At 43.7% G+C, this 12,068-nt stretch overlaps 1 protein-coding gene across 9 annotated transcripts in view; it reads left to right on the top strand.

Moving 5' to 3' along the window:
* The window catches only part of Nf2 (NF2, moesin-ezrin-radixin like (MERLIN) tumor suppressor), an 83,340-nt gene that overhangs the window by 47,905 nt on the left and 23,367 nt on the right, over positions 1-12,068 (top strand). For 6 of the 9 annotated variants that reach the window (XM_051200400.1, XM_051200392.1, XM_051200393.1 and 3 more), the window contains 5 exons: positions 945-1,079; positions 5,825-5,899; positions 7,071-7,184; positions 10,418-10,540; positions 11,644-11,861. In XM_051200400.1, the coding sequence (XP_051056357.1) occupies positions 945-1,079; positions 5,825-5,899; positions 7,071-7,184; positions 10,418-10,540; positions 11,644-11,861 (665 nt within the window). The remainder of the gene's footprint in view (positions 1-944; positions 1,080-5,824; positions 5,900-7,070; positions 7,185-10,417; positions 10,541-11,643; positions 11,862-12,068) is intronic. The other 3 variants (XM_051200398.1, XM_051200399.1, XM_051200397.1) reach the window with 2 other exon arrangements.

Genomic DNA, 12,068 nt, shown 5'->3' with positions numbered 1-12,068 from the left:
TCTCAGTGTGCAGGTCTGCTGTCCTACCCTTGAGTCTTGGCTTAATTTCCTTGTTGTCAGCGAGGGGTCAGGAGCGGTAGTGTCCCTGTGTGTGCAGAGAGTTTCTTTCTGTCTATGAGGATGGGGCCAGTGGCTCTAGAGCTGGGTCAGTAACTTGGGGCACAAGGCACTAAGCCTCTGGTTGTGCTAAATACTGATCAGGACTCCCCTCAGATGTGTAATAGCATTCATATAGTTAACTAGTGTTTTAAACAGTTCCATTTGTGTATAATTTGTATATAACTTATTTTTACCTTCCAACATTTAATTATCAAGCATTTTGAAACATATGGGAAAATTGAGTTTTCAATGAATGCCATATATACCCACACCTAACTACCCCTAAAATGCAGGTAACATTTTGCCATATTGGGGTATGGTATAGTAAAGCTACATTGAGATTGCATTGTAACCCACAATAAGATCATCTAGTCCCTAGACTTAAATTTTTTTCTTCTAGAAATCCAACAACTTGTGTGTGTGTGTGAGATGATGAAGATCAAATCTAAGCTCTTATACCTGCCAGACAAGAACACTGCCACAAAGCAACAGTGACACCATGAAGGGGAGAAATGTACAGATGTTGATTTCGGCTCTCCCTCTGATAATCTGGTTATCTAACTACTACTCACACATTTAAATTATCATTTCTTCAGCCTCCAAGCCAGTGACAGGGGCCTGAGTCCACAGTGACTCAGGGGACGTACCAGTCACAAATATGGTATTGTTTTGCCTCTGCTTTCCTTCGCAGAACCTGGAAGCCTCCTGGGTTGCAAGAGAGCTGTGATTTCTGTTGGGACTTGTTGAAACTTGTCAAATGTAACAGTGTGTGCCAGATTCTTTAGAAAGTGGAAGAAAATCCCCAGCCAGAAGCTGACAACAGCTGCTCTTCTTTGGCTTTGCAGAATAAAAAAGGCACAGAGTTGCTGCTTGGAGTGGATGCTCTGGGGCTTCATATCTATGATCCTGAGAATAGGCTGACCCCCAAGATCTCCTTCCCTTGGAATGAAATCCGAAACATCTCCTACAGCGACAAGGAGGTAGGACATGTCTGTACTACAGGTACCGCTTGTGGTAAGTGGTCCTGCAAAAGACCCTTTCCTGTTCTCCTCTTTGCCGAAGCTCACAGGCCAGGCCATTTCCTTGTCAGAGAAAGTCCTTTAATTCCCAGGCTTTAGAACTTTGGTTGTTGATTTTTAAAGTACTTACAGAACAGTCTTGGCATCCTTTCTTCAAAGGACATGGCTAAAGCCTACTATTGACTAACAGGAGAGTGAGCAGCTCAACCTGTCAGGACTAAACCCCAAAGAACAGAAAGAAGAAAAAAGGACATTTCTGACTACTTGGCTTTCTGTTTCTATTTTAAGTGTGGTCTATGTTAAGTTTCTACCTATGTGCTGTTTGTTACATGTAGTGGAAAAGGTAGGTGTGTGTGTGTGTGTGTGTGTGTGTGTGTGTGTGTGTGTGTGTGTAGTTTTGATTTTTAACAGGCTCTCACTTTGTAATCCTGGCTGACCTTGAATTTTCTATGTACACAAGGCCAGCCTTCAACTCTGAGGTCTGGCTCTGTTTCCTGAATGTTGGGATTAAAGGTGTGAATCACCATGCCAGGTTGATAGTTAAACATATTTTGTAGGTGTATTAGTCAAGATTCCTTAATGAAACGGAACTGACAGGATGAATATGTATATTAAAAGGGTATTCACTAGACTGGCTTACAGCATGCAGTCCAAGTAGTTCAACAATGGCTGTCTCACACTGGAGAGACTGAGAATCCAGCAGTAGTTCAGTCCACAAGGCTAGATGTCACTACAGTCTCGATCTGTGTTGAAGCCTGGTACTACTTCTGGTAGTTTCTGGTCTTTAGTAGTGTTATAATCCCAATGAAGTCAGTTCTCATATTTTTAAAGGAGTGCTGCAGCAGCAGGGTATATAAACTTGCTTTCAACACAGTGAGAGCAAGCAGGCAAAAGCAAAGTTTCCTTTTTCTGTGTCCTTTTATGTGGGCTACCATCAGAAAATATGGCCCAGATTTAGGATGGGTCTTCCTGCTTCATAATCTGATTTTAAAAACCCCTCATACCTTTAATCACAGCACACTGGAGGCAAAGGCAGGCAGGCCTGAGTTCAAGGAAAGCCTGGTCTACAGAGCAAGTTTGTAGGATAGTTAGAATTGTTACACAGTTCTCAAATAATCAAAAAGGAAGGAAGGATGGAAGAAGAAAAATCCCTCACAGGAGTGTCTGACGGCTTGGGTTTTATTGATTCCAGGTGCGGTCAAATTGACACCCAAGAATAGCCATCAGTGGTTTTTCCTCTCAGCGGTGTGAATGAAGACAGTAGGCTGCCATATGTAGAAGGGTTAGAAGATAAAGTTTGAGGAACACTTAGATAACATTAGATAACATTCATCGGGTTCAAATATTTCTGTGTAGCCCAAGATGGCAATACTCTGCCTCAGCCTCCTAAACTCAGAGTGCTGGCATGAGCCTATGCCCACAGTGGATTCCCATATTTCTGTATAAGATGATAGCTTTCTCCAAATGCAGCAGTCCTGTGTTTTATGTATTTTTTATTTTTTTAATCTTTACTGTGTGGTGCTGGGGATCAAACCCAAAGCCTTGCACATGCAAGGCCATTGTTGTCCCACTGAGCATCACCCTAGCTCCCTATACATTAATTTTAAAAGACATTGTGCTTTGTGCCAGGTACCAAACAGAGATGTAGAAAGACCAGCATTAGCCCTCCAGGAAATCATGGTTCAGTAATGGCTTGACTGCTCTAGTATATAAATACAGTGTGGGCTGCTGAGATGGCTCAGTGAATAAAGGTTCTTGTTATCATGCTGAATTACTCAACTTCAATCCCTAAGACCCATAAGGCAGAAAAAAAAAAAAAAAAAAAAGAGAGAACTCCTACAGGTTGTCTCTACACGTGTATGCCTGGGCATGTACTCCACCCTCCCATCAATAAGTAAGCAAACAAAGAAATAAATGGGTAAAGTGGAAGGGGCTGGTGATGTGGTTGTGGAGGGCCTCTATACAAGTGCATTGCTTCTGGCTATCTGATCGAGTCCTCAGAAGAAAGGTACTGTAAAGTCAGGGGCATGTTTGGTAATCATGTCATCAGAAAACAGATACATGAGATCCTGTGCCTGATAAGTGGAGTGGCAAGGACTGGGAGCTAGAGTGCTTCCTGCTTATCAGGGGTCCCAGAGGCTGGACCTTGAGAACACAAGATGCTAGGCAGAAGATGGCAGCCTGGCCTGTGCACTTCTACGGCAGAGTAGCAGTAACTAACAGTGATAGCTATGTTGTCTGCCGGTCTTGGGAGCAAGTTGCCTGTTTTTTTCTTTTTTAGCAACTCAAGGAAAGGAATACTAGGCCCTTGTTTCCAATCTGTGCTTTAGATTACTCAACCATGCTTGATGAGGCAAGTTGAACTTGCCCCTCTCCATCGTCCTCTCCCTCTATCTGTCTCTGACAGTCTTTCTACATGGCCTAGAACTTAGTCATCTTCGCTCCACTTCCTAAATGCTGGTGTTACAGGCCTGCACCATCACACCAAACTCAATGAGCTGCTTTTTTTACATTTATCTATTTACTCATTGGAGGAAGGGTGTACTGTGTACTAGGATGAGAGTGTAGAGCTCAGGGGACAACTTCTAGGAGTCTTACTCTCCTCAACCATGTTGGTACCAGGGATCACACTCCATTCTTAAGGATTGGTGACAATCACCTTTACCTGCTGAGCCATTTTCCAGGCCACTTGGCTTTTTCTTTTCTTTTCTTTTTTCTTTTTTCTTTTTTTTTTTTTTTTTTTTTTTTTTTTCCTCCATATAGAGTTTCTCTATGTAGCTTTTGTAGATCAGACTGGCTTCGAACTCGCAGAGATCAGCCTGCCTCCCGAGTGCTAGGATCAAAGGTGCCACCACTGCCCAGCTTCAGTTACATTTCTTAATCTAGACGTCCTGACAGCTGGTTTTATAGCTGCTTATCTTGGAAAGTGAGTATCTGGTAGTTCTCTTTTTTCAGGTTCTTAGAGTGGAAGCTCCACGTGACTAACTAGTAACTAACAAAGTAACTAACTAGTCCTTCACCTCCCTATTTCACAAAGGGTATTCACTACACATCACACACTTGTAACTAAAGGTTCCTCAAATACTTGTTTTTCAGAGGGCTGAGGGATTAAGGTCCCCTAGTATAGCCTGACACAGCAGCCTCTAATATACCCTCTCTACGGGCAAGGTACCATAGTGTCCCATCTCATCAGTACCTTACTTGGCAAGCAGACCCAAGCTACTTTGGCATGCCATAATGGGAGGTACTCTTGGGAGTTATGTATAGCAGTCATCCTGCTAAAATAGTTTAAGTTGATTGAGTCTTTGTGTACAGCCTGGCATGACACAGAATCTGTGGTTTCCATACTTTTGTAGCTCCCCACTGACAGCTTTAGGGTTCATTAGCAAGGCTAGAAATAAGCTTATGAAATTCATAAATAATGTTTTATACCAGAGCAATACTATGATTAAATTAACTTGGTTAGAACCTAAGCAAAGAATTTTTCTGTTCTTTGTATATTCATTTCTTATTGGACAATATAAATACGTAAATAAATATCCAAGAATTTGCCTTCCCTGGTAAGTTTATTTGCTAAGCAACTCATTCTTTTTGTTTTGTTTTATATTTAGTGGTCCTGTGAATGGAAATCATATGCAGACAAGAGCTGCACCTCTGGCTCAATCATTTACTTTTTTCCTTCTTTGCTGGGGGTAGCTATATAAGTCTTTCTTGAGAATGTGTATGCAGTTTTAAAATATTTGTTAGCATATGCTAATTGTACGGAGTAATGGGTGCCAGCAAGACATTTTCATATATGCATATAAAACTCTTTGGATCTAGATATGCTTTTTTGTTTCTTTTGATTTTGAAGCTGGTCTCACCATATTGTCCTGGTTGGCCTGGAACTCTTTATAGAAGAGGCTGGCTTCGAACATTGGTCTTCCTCCCTCTGCTTCCTGAGTGCCAGTATGATAGGTATATGTTATCATGTCCAACTGAGAGACACATTTCCAGGGACATCCTTAGAATATTGGAGCTCTCTGGTCTCCTCATTCATTCAGAGTAACAGTTGACACACGTGCGCATGTGTGTGTCTCGTGTGTGTGTGTGTGTGTGTGTGTGTGTGTGTGTGTGTGTGTGTGTGTATATCTGTATCTGTCTCTGTCTCTGTGTGTGTGTGTGTCTGTGTGTGTCTCTGTCTCTGTGTCTGTGTGTCTCTGTCTGTGTGTGTGTGTCTGTGTGTGTCTGTGTCTCTGTCTCTGTGTCTGTGTGTCTCTGTCTCTGTGTGTGTGTGTGTGTGTGTGTGTGTCTCTAAGACCAGCTGTAATACCTCCCATTTGTACTAGATCACTCTAACCCTCTAGGATATTTATGGCATGTCCCAGCAATGAAACCCTGATATATGGTGTTATCTTTTGAGTATTTGGCTATTGTTGGACTGAGTCCTACTAGACTGAGTTATATGAAAGCAAGGAGCTGTACCAGTGTGACTCCAGAGCAGACCCATCCTGGATCCCAACTCCAGGTTGCCAGTGTCAGTCCCTCACATCTACCCAAGATGGTTAGGGTCATGAACTTCTGCAGCCCCAGTCTTGATCGCTGTGTGCCTCGACTCACCAAGACTTCATTCCTGGGCACCAGGAGGCCAGGACTAGGGGCAGTGTGGTTGCTACTTATGTGGATTCCCAGTTGGTGTCATATGAAACTATACTTCTTTTTTTCAGTTTACTATTAAGCCACTGGATAAGAAAATTGATGTCTTCAAATTTAACTCCTCAAAGCTTCGTGTTAATAAGCTGGTAAGTTGAGATCCTGGTTTTCATGACAGAGAACTAACCTTTCTGAGGAATTATACATACATGCATACATATTAGACATATATATTATATATACATGTGTACATATATACTCTGCCAGGGTTCTGTCCCTATTTTATCTTGCTGAGAGGTATAAAAATATTTGATTTGGTAAATACTTTCTTTCTCTATAGAGTTAACCTTTTGGGGGAGGGGGCGGGGAGAGTGGAGATAAACTCTAGGGCTTTGTGCGTGTCAGGAAACACTCTACCTGAGGTATATCTCAGCCCTCCACTTGCCATATTGATTTGCATTTTATAATTACTAATAAAGTTACATCTTTATGTTTGTTGACTAAATCTAATTTCCTGTTCAGTTAAATTCTTGCTTCGTGTCTTTTGGTCACTTTCCTCTTGGGTTGGTTGTTTGTTTTCTTTATTATTATCCTCCTTGTGAGACTCATTTTCCTTCTTTATGATGTTATGGCAAATAAAAATTTTCACCTTTCATGTTGACACATAAAATACTTGGTAATAACCAGGCAGTGGTGATGCATCCTTTAGTCCCAGAACTTGGGAGGTAGAGGCAGGCTGTGAGTTCGAGGCCAGCCTGGTCTACAAAGCTAATTCCAGGACATCAGGGCTGTGACACAGAGAAACCTTGTCCTGAATGCTCCCCCCACCCCAATCTTCAATCATTTGTTCTTCTGTGTTTTCTTACTTGACATCTTTCCTTTTTCCTGATGTAAAAATTCTCTGTATTTTCAAATAAAAGTTACTTTTGTAACTGGAGTCAGCTTTTTGGTATGAGGGAGAGAGTGAGCTTATTTCTTTCCATGTGAATAACCTTTGACCCAACCTAACTTCCTGGTTGTTCTTCTATGCCCCCCCTGTCTGTCTAGCCACATCTTGCCTTAGGAGACTGGGGTACATTTTGTTGACTAATGCAGTGTCCTCTCCACTCGTGGGTTTTATCTGCTGGTTTGTCTGAGGCACCTTCATCGTGCATGTTTCTAGAACTGAGCATTAGAAGACATTAGCAGGGCTTTTGTGTTTTATTCCATTCTTTCTTTGTTGGGTTTATTGCTGCTCACAGCCCAATGCTGGCATGGTGGACTGATAGGCAGCAAAGTGGATTTATACACTTACCATGTTTTCTATTTCTATGGCCACAGATTCTCCAGCTATGTATTGGGAACCATGATCTATTTATGAGGAGAAGGAAGGCTGACTCTTTAGAAGTTCAGCAGATGAAAGCCCAGGCCAGGGAGGAGAAGGCTAGAAAGCAGGTGAGTAAGACTTCAGGTTCTGTTCCTTTCATGTGGTTTGTGTATATATGTATTTGTGCTCTGGATATTGGAGGCCACAGGTCAACCTTGGTTATCATTCTTGAAGAACATCTACTTTGTTTTTTGGGTCAGGGTCTCTCAGTGACCAGGGACTCACTCATAAAGACAAGCCAGCAAGCCCTAGGGCTCTGGCTGTCTCTATCTCCCTAGTATGCTACTATGCATAACTTTTTTTGTGGGTGCTAGGGATCAAACTCAGGTACTCATGTTTACATAGCAAGCACTCTATTACCTGGGCTATCCCTCCAGTCCCTAGTTTGTTTGTTTGAGGCACATTCTTACTATGTAGTCCTGGCTGCTGTCATACTCTGTAGAGCCAAGTCAGGCCTCAAACTCAAGACCGTTTTCTTTCCTCAGCTTCCTAATTCTGAGATCACAGACATGTACCACCGTGCTCAGCTAAGACATGGTGTAGAGCTAGCAAAGGTGGCTCATTAGGGAAAGGTACTTGCTGTGCAAGTCTGACGTTGTTCATTTAATACCTGAAACCCATGGAAAAATGGAAAGAAAATGGACTCCACAGAAGTTTTCCCCTGATATCCACACTGTACCAAAGGACACGTACCACACATTTCATGCACTCAGTCAAACACACAATAATGAATAATAATAACAAAAGATCTTGTGTTTTGGCTTGGTGTTTTGTTTATTTTATTTTTTGTTTATTCAAGACAGGGTTTCTCTGTGTAACAGCCCTAGCTGTCCTAGAACTTGCTCTGTAGACCAGGCTGGCCTCAAACTCATAGTTGCCTTCTTCTGCCTCCCAAGTGATGGGATTAAAGACATGTGCCACCATACCTGGCCTAAAGACCATGTTTTAATTGATAATATTGCTTTTGGCTTACAAGATAAGGGATGGCTGTTTGTGTGCCTGTTTATGGACATACCTGCTCTTATTTCATTCCTGTTGGATATTTTTTAGCTAATGCCCAGATAATGGGATGTCAGCTATGGAAATAAGCACATGGCTGGCTAGATGGCTCAGTGGGTAAGGGTAATTGCCACCAAACCTGACAAACCCGAATTAGATGCCTGGGAGTCACATGGTAGAAGGAGAAAACTCACTTCTACAAATTGTCTTCCGACTGCCACATGCATACTTACATATATGAATAAATAAATGTAATAAAAATTTGAAGGGAATTCATACTAAGTTCTAATAGCATATTTAAAAACAAAAGATCTTTATCATTTCTATACTTACCACAGACTTGGAACAAGGTAGCCAGGCATGGTTTTGTGTCTCTGTCCTTTTTTATGTCTGTCTCCTCTGCCAGGTCGGTGCCCTTCTAATTAGACGGTGATAGAATACAAGGCGGCATTTCAGTGCATGTTGTAGAATGCTGATTAGGTTCCCGCTGCATTTCCTCACTGCAGATCAACCTAGGCACACATGGCTGGCCCTCTGCAGGAGGTACTGGCAGTACCTATCAGCAAACTGGACTAGCTGCATCGATGTTTTCTGCACACAGACTCTTCTGCTCACTGAAATCCACAGCTAATTTGAGCCTTGCTGCTGAGAATATCAATTGTGGTTTGGGATGAACTGTTTGATAGAGTAGCTACAGCTGCAGTTGGCTCCCCTCAGGACTTGTAAGCTCAGAGGTGTAATAATTAGTCTTTGTGGTGTTCTCTGATTTGGGAACCCCAGAGAGGCTGGCTTCTAGCCCCAAGTTTTAGAGAGAAATGCCCAGTTTGAGCCAGTGAGCAGTAAGCTTGCCCTCTGTTTGCGTTCTGGGACAGTGGGCCTCAGTATCTTTTTCTTAATGATTTAGGGATGATATAGGTTCTTTTGACCAAAAAAAAAAAAAAAAAAAATGCCACTAAGCTAGCATGGGATGTAGTGGCAACTTTAAGAAGCACACTCTTTGACCTCACTTTCAGCAGAGGAAGGTTTGGAAGCCAGAGATCTAAAAGCATCTAGGAGAGTGAAGGTCCCTGAGCCCTGGAAGGGAATAGTGCAAATGCCGTCCAGTGGAACATAGCGACCTTACAGCTAAATCTTGTCTGTGTGACTCAGTTTTCTCATCTGTCAAGTGGAGCTGGTGATGCCTCTTTTCAGAGGACAGATTGCACCTGCAAATCTTTATAAGTCTTAACCTGCCTTAAAAACAGGAAGTCATTATTATTATTTAGGGTGAAGGTCTCATGAAAAGTACAAGGCTGGGTACTGGGGACAGCCTGGTCTTTTATTTTTTCAAAAGGAGAATAATGGAAATTATATTTTAGTAGAAATTGAAGAACAGATTGCCAACTGTTCACTGAGGTCAAGAGGAAAATCAGAGAACTTACTTTATTGCTTATCTATTTTGCATGATTCTTTCAATTACAGGGCACTTAGGGAGCTCATATTTAGAAAGGGTGGCCTTGTAGTACTGAGTTTAGGTGGGATTGAAGGCAGAAGGAGTAATTAAACCTGATTTTGTTATCTAAGGCAGAAAATAGTACCTTGGTCACTTCTGGCTCAGTGCCCTGGAGTCACAGGGAACTGCCTGTCTTTAGTCTTGGTCTCCTTATTAAGCTTGGCAGGTGGCCCAATTAACACTGTGATCCAGAAGGCTAGGGGGTGGCAGTAGAGGCTTTGTACTGTTTCTGTAAGAGCGGGGTCTGTGTTCCTGCCTGGCTCTGAGTTGCCTCCACATGGGGCGTACGAGACTGTGCAAAGCCACTGCAGCTTCCTGCTGTGGAATTCTGAGTGGCAACTATCATTCTCCGTGAGCAGAGGGAGGAGGTGGCACTACTGTGGATGAAATTGTGTGAAGGGCCCGGGTAGGGACTAACAGTGTCAAGGTGGCTCATCTGAACAGACAGGGAGCAGTTTTTGGGGGCCGCTGTTTTGGGGAGGAGGAGCCTCTGTGGAGACCTGCCAGGCACAGAGCAGAGCCATGAAAGTCTCCCAATAGCAGCCTTGTAAGGTCACATCACAATGTGTGCACGGATGCCCTTTTCTCTGCACATAGAGACTGAGTCTGGGTTCTGTAATTCATACTCCCTACTGAGGAGTACAGCTTTTAGTTCTGAAATTAGTTTAGGACAGAGGGCAGACAACAAGAATGACCCAGGCTACCTAAAGTAAAGACACTCGAAGGATCTGCAGAGGAGAGTAAGGCTCCAGAGACCCGCCGTTCTTGGGTCTCTGCAGCACTGTGACTCGGAACTGTTCTTACTCCCAGATGGAGCGCCAGCGGCTGGCTCGAGAGACGCAGATGCGGGAGGAGGCTGAGCGCACCAGGGACGAATTAGAGAGGAGGCTTCTGCAGATGAAAGAAGAAGCAACGATGGCCAACGAAGCTCTGGTGATTCCCGGGTTAGGGCTCTGGGAGGTGACGTGCAGTCACAGGTGACTCGTGGGGTCACGCCTCCTGTGGACCATGGATGTACTTCACTGTTGGAAACACCAGTACCTCTCCTTTCAGAAAAATTCAGGCGAAGTTCATTTGCAACCAAACTCCATAACTGAGTTGCCTTTGAATCGGCTTCTTGGCTTTAGTCCTACCAGTTCTTGGGGGAGTAATACCAACCATAATCTGGGAGTAGTTCTCTTCATTGAGGGGTGTTTGTAATGTCCTTACCTCTACCTGCTAGCTGCCAGTTATGCCATTCTGACCTCAACAGTGTCCTAGGACTGGGATGTGACTAAGGGACACAGCCTTTTTCTAGCATGCCCAAGATTCTGTTTTTACTCATTTTCATGTATTTTTGGGACGTGGTTAGTGGGAACAGGTTTCAGGTGCCTCAGACTGGACTTTGAATTCATTATATATAACCAAGGAAAACCCTGCACTCTTGATCCTGATTGGAGGAGAGGCATACCCACCATGCTCAGTCTACCTTGCATTTAATTCTCCAGCACTGCAGGAAAATAGTCTCCTGACATTTGTGCAGGAGTAGGCAGTGGGCATGACTCCTGCGTTTGAATCACTGAGTTAAAGGGACAGAACAGAATTTAAATTGCTTATTCCCCTACAAACATAAACTTTAGCTGAGACACATTCTCTACCTAGAATGCTTTTTTCTTTTTCCTGTGATGGGGCCTGTAGAGCTGAATAGTTAGTGTGTAGTATGTCATCTGTTGTCAGAGTTTCTCGGTGGGAAGGCGCAGGGAGATTAAGACTGGCTCCTGGGTGCTGGAGAGATGGATCGGTGGTTAGTAGTACTGGCTGCTCTTCCAGAGGACCAGAGTTGATTCCCAAGACCCACATGACAGCTTATAACCTTCTGTAACCCTAGCCCAAGGGGATCCGATGGCATCTTCTGGCTTCCAAAGGCACTTTGTATATAGGTGTACAGACATATATGCAGACATAAAAGTTAAAAAAGACTGGTTGTTGCCATGTTGGAGAGACCAGATGTGTGGAGATAAGTTTGTACAATGTCTGAGAGCATTTTTCCTTCCCAGATGCGGTCTGAGGAAACAGCTGACCTGTTGGCTGAAAAGGCGCAGATCACGGAGGAGGAGGCCAAGCTTCTGGCACAAAAAGCTGCAGAGGCTGAGCAAGAAATGCAGCGTATCAAGGCCACAGCCATTCGGACAGAGGAGGAGAAGCGCCTGATGGAGCAGAAGGTGCTGGAGGCGGAAGTGCTGGCACTGAAGATGGCTGAGGAGTCGGAGAGGAGGTGAGTGCTTGTCCTGGGCACTGCAGCCTGGAAAAGGGTTGCTGGCTTGGTTCCAACCCTACCAGAGCTGGTTGCAATGTCCTTAACTTCTCCTCTCTTGTGGAAACACACTATAAGGCTCCTTCCTTGACAGGCTGGTGGGATGGGAGGTTCTCTGGCCCAGGAAACCTTTCTGTCATGCCTCCTTCTAATCGTGAGGTTTGCAGG

This window comes from Phodopus roborovskii, unplaced genomic scaffold, assembly GCF_943737965.1.
Source record: "Phodopus roborovskii unplaced genomic scaffold, PHOROB, whole genome shotgun sequence".
NCBI lineage: Eukaryota > Metazoa > Chordata > Mammalia > Rodentia > Cricetidae > Phodopus > Phodopus roborovskii.
This window is presented reverse-complemented; position numbering and strand designations above follow the sequence as displayed.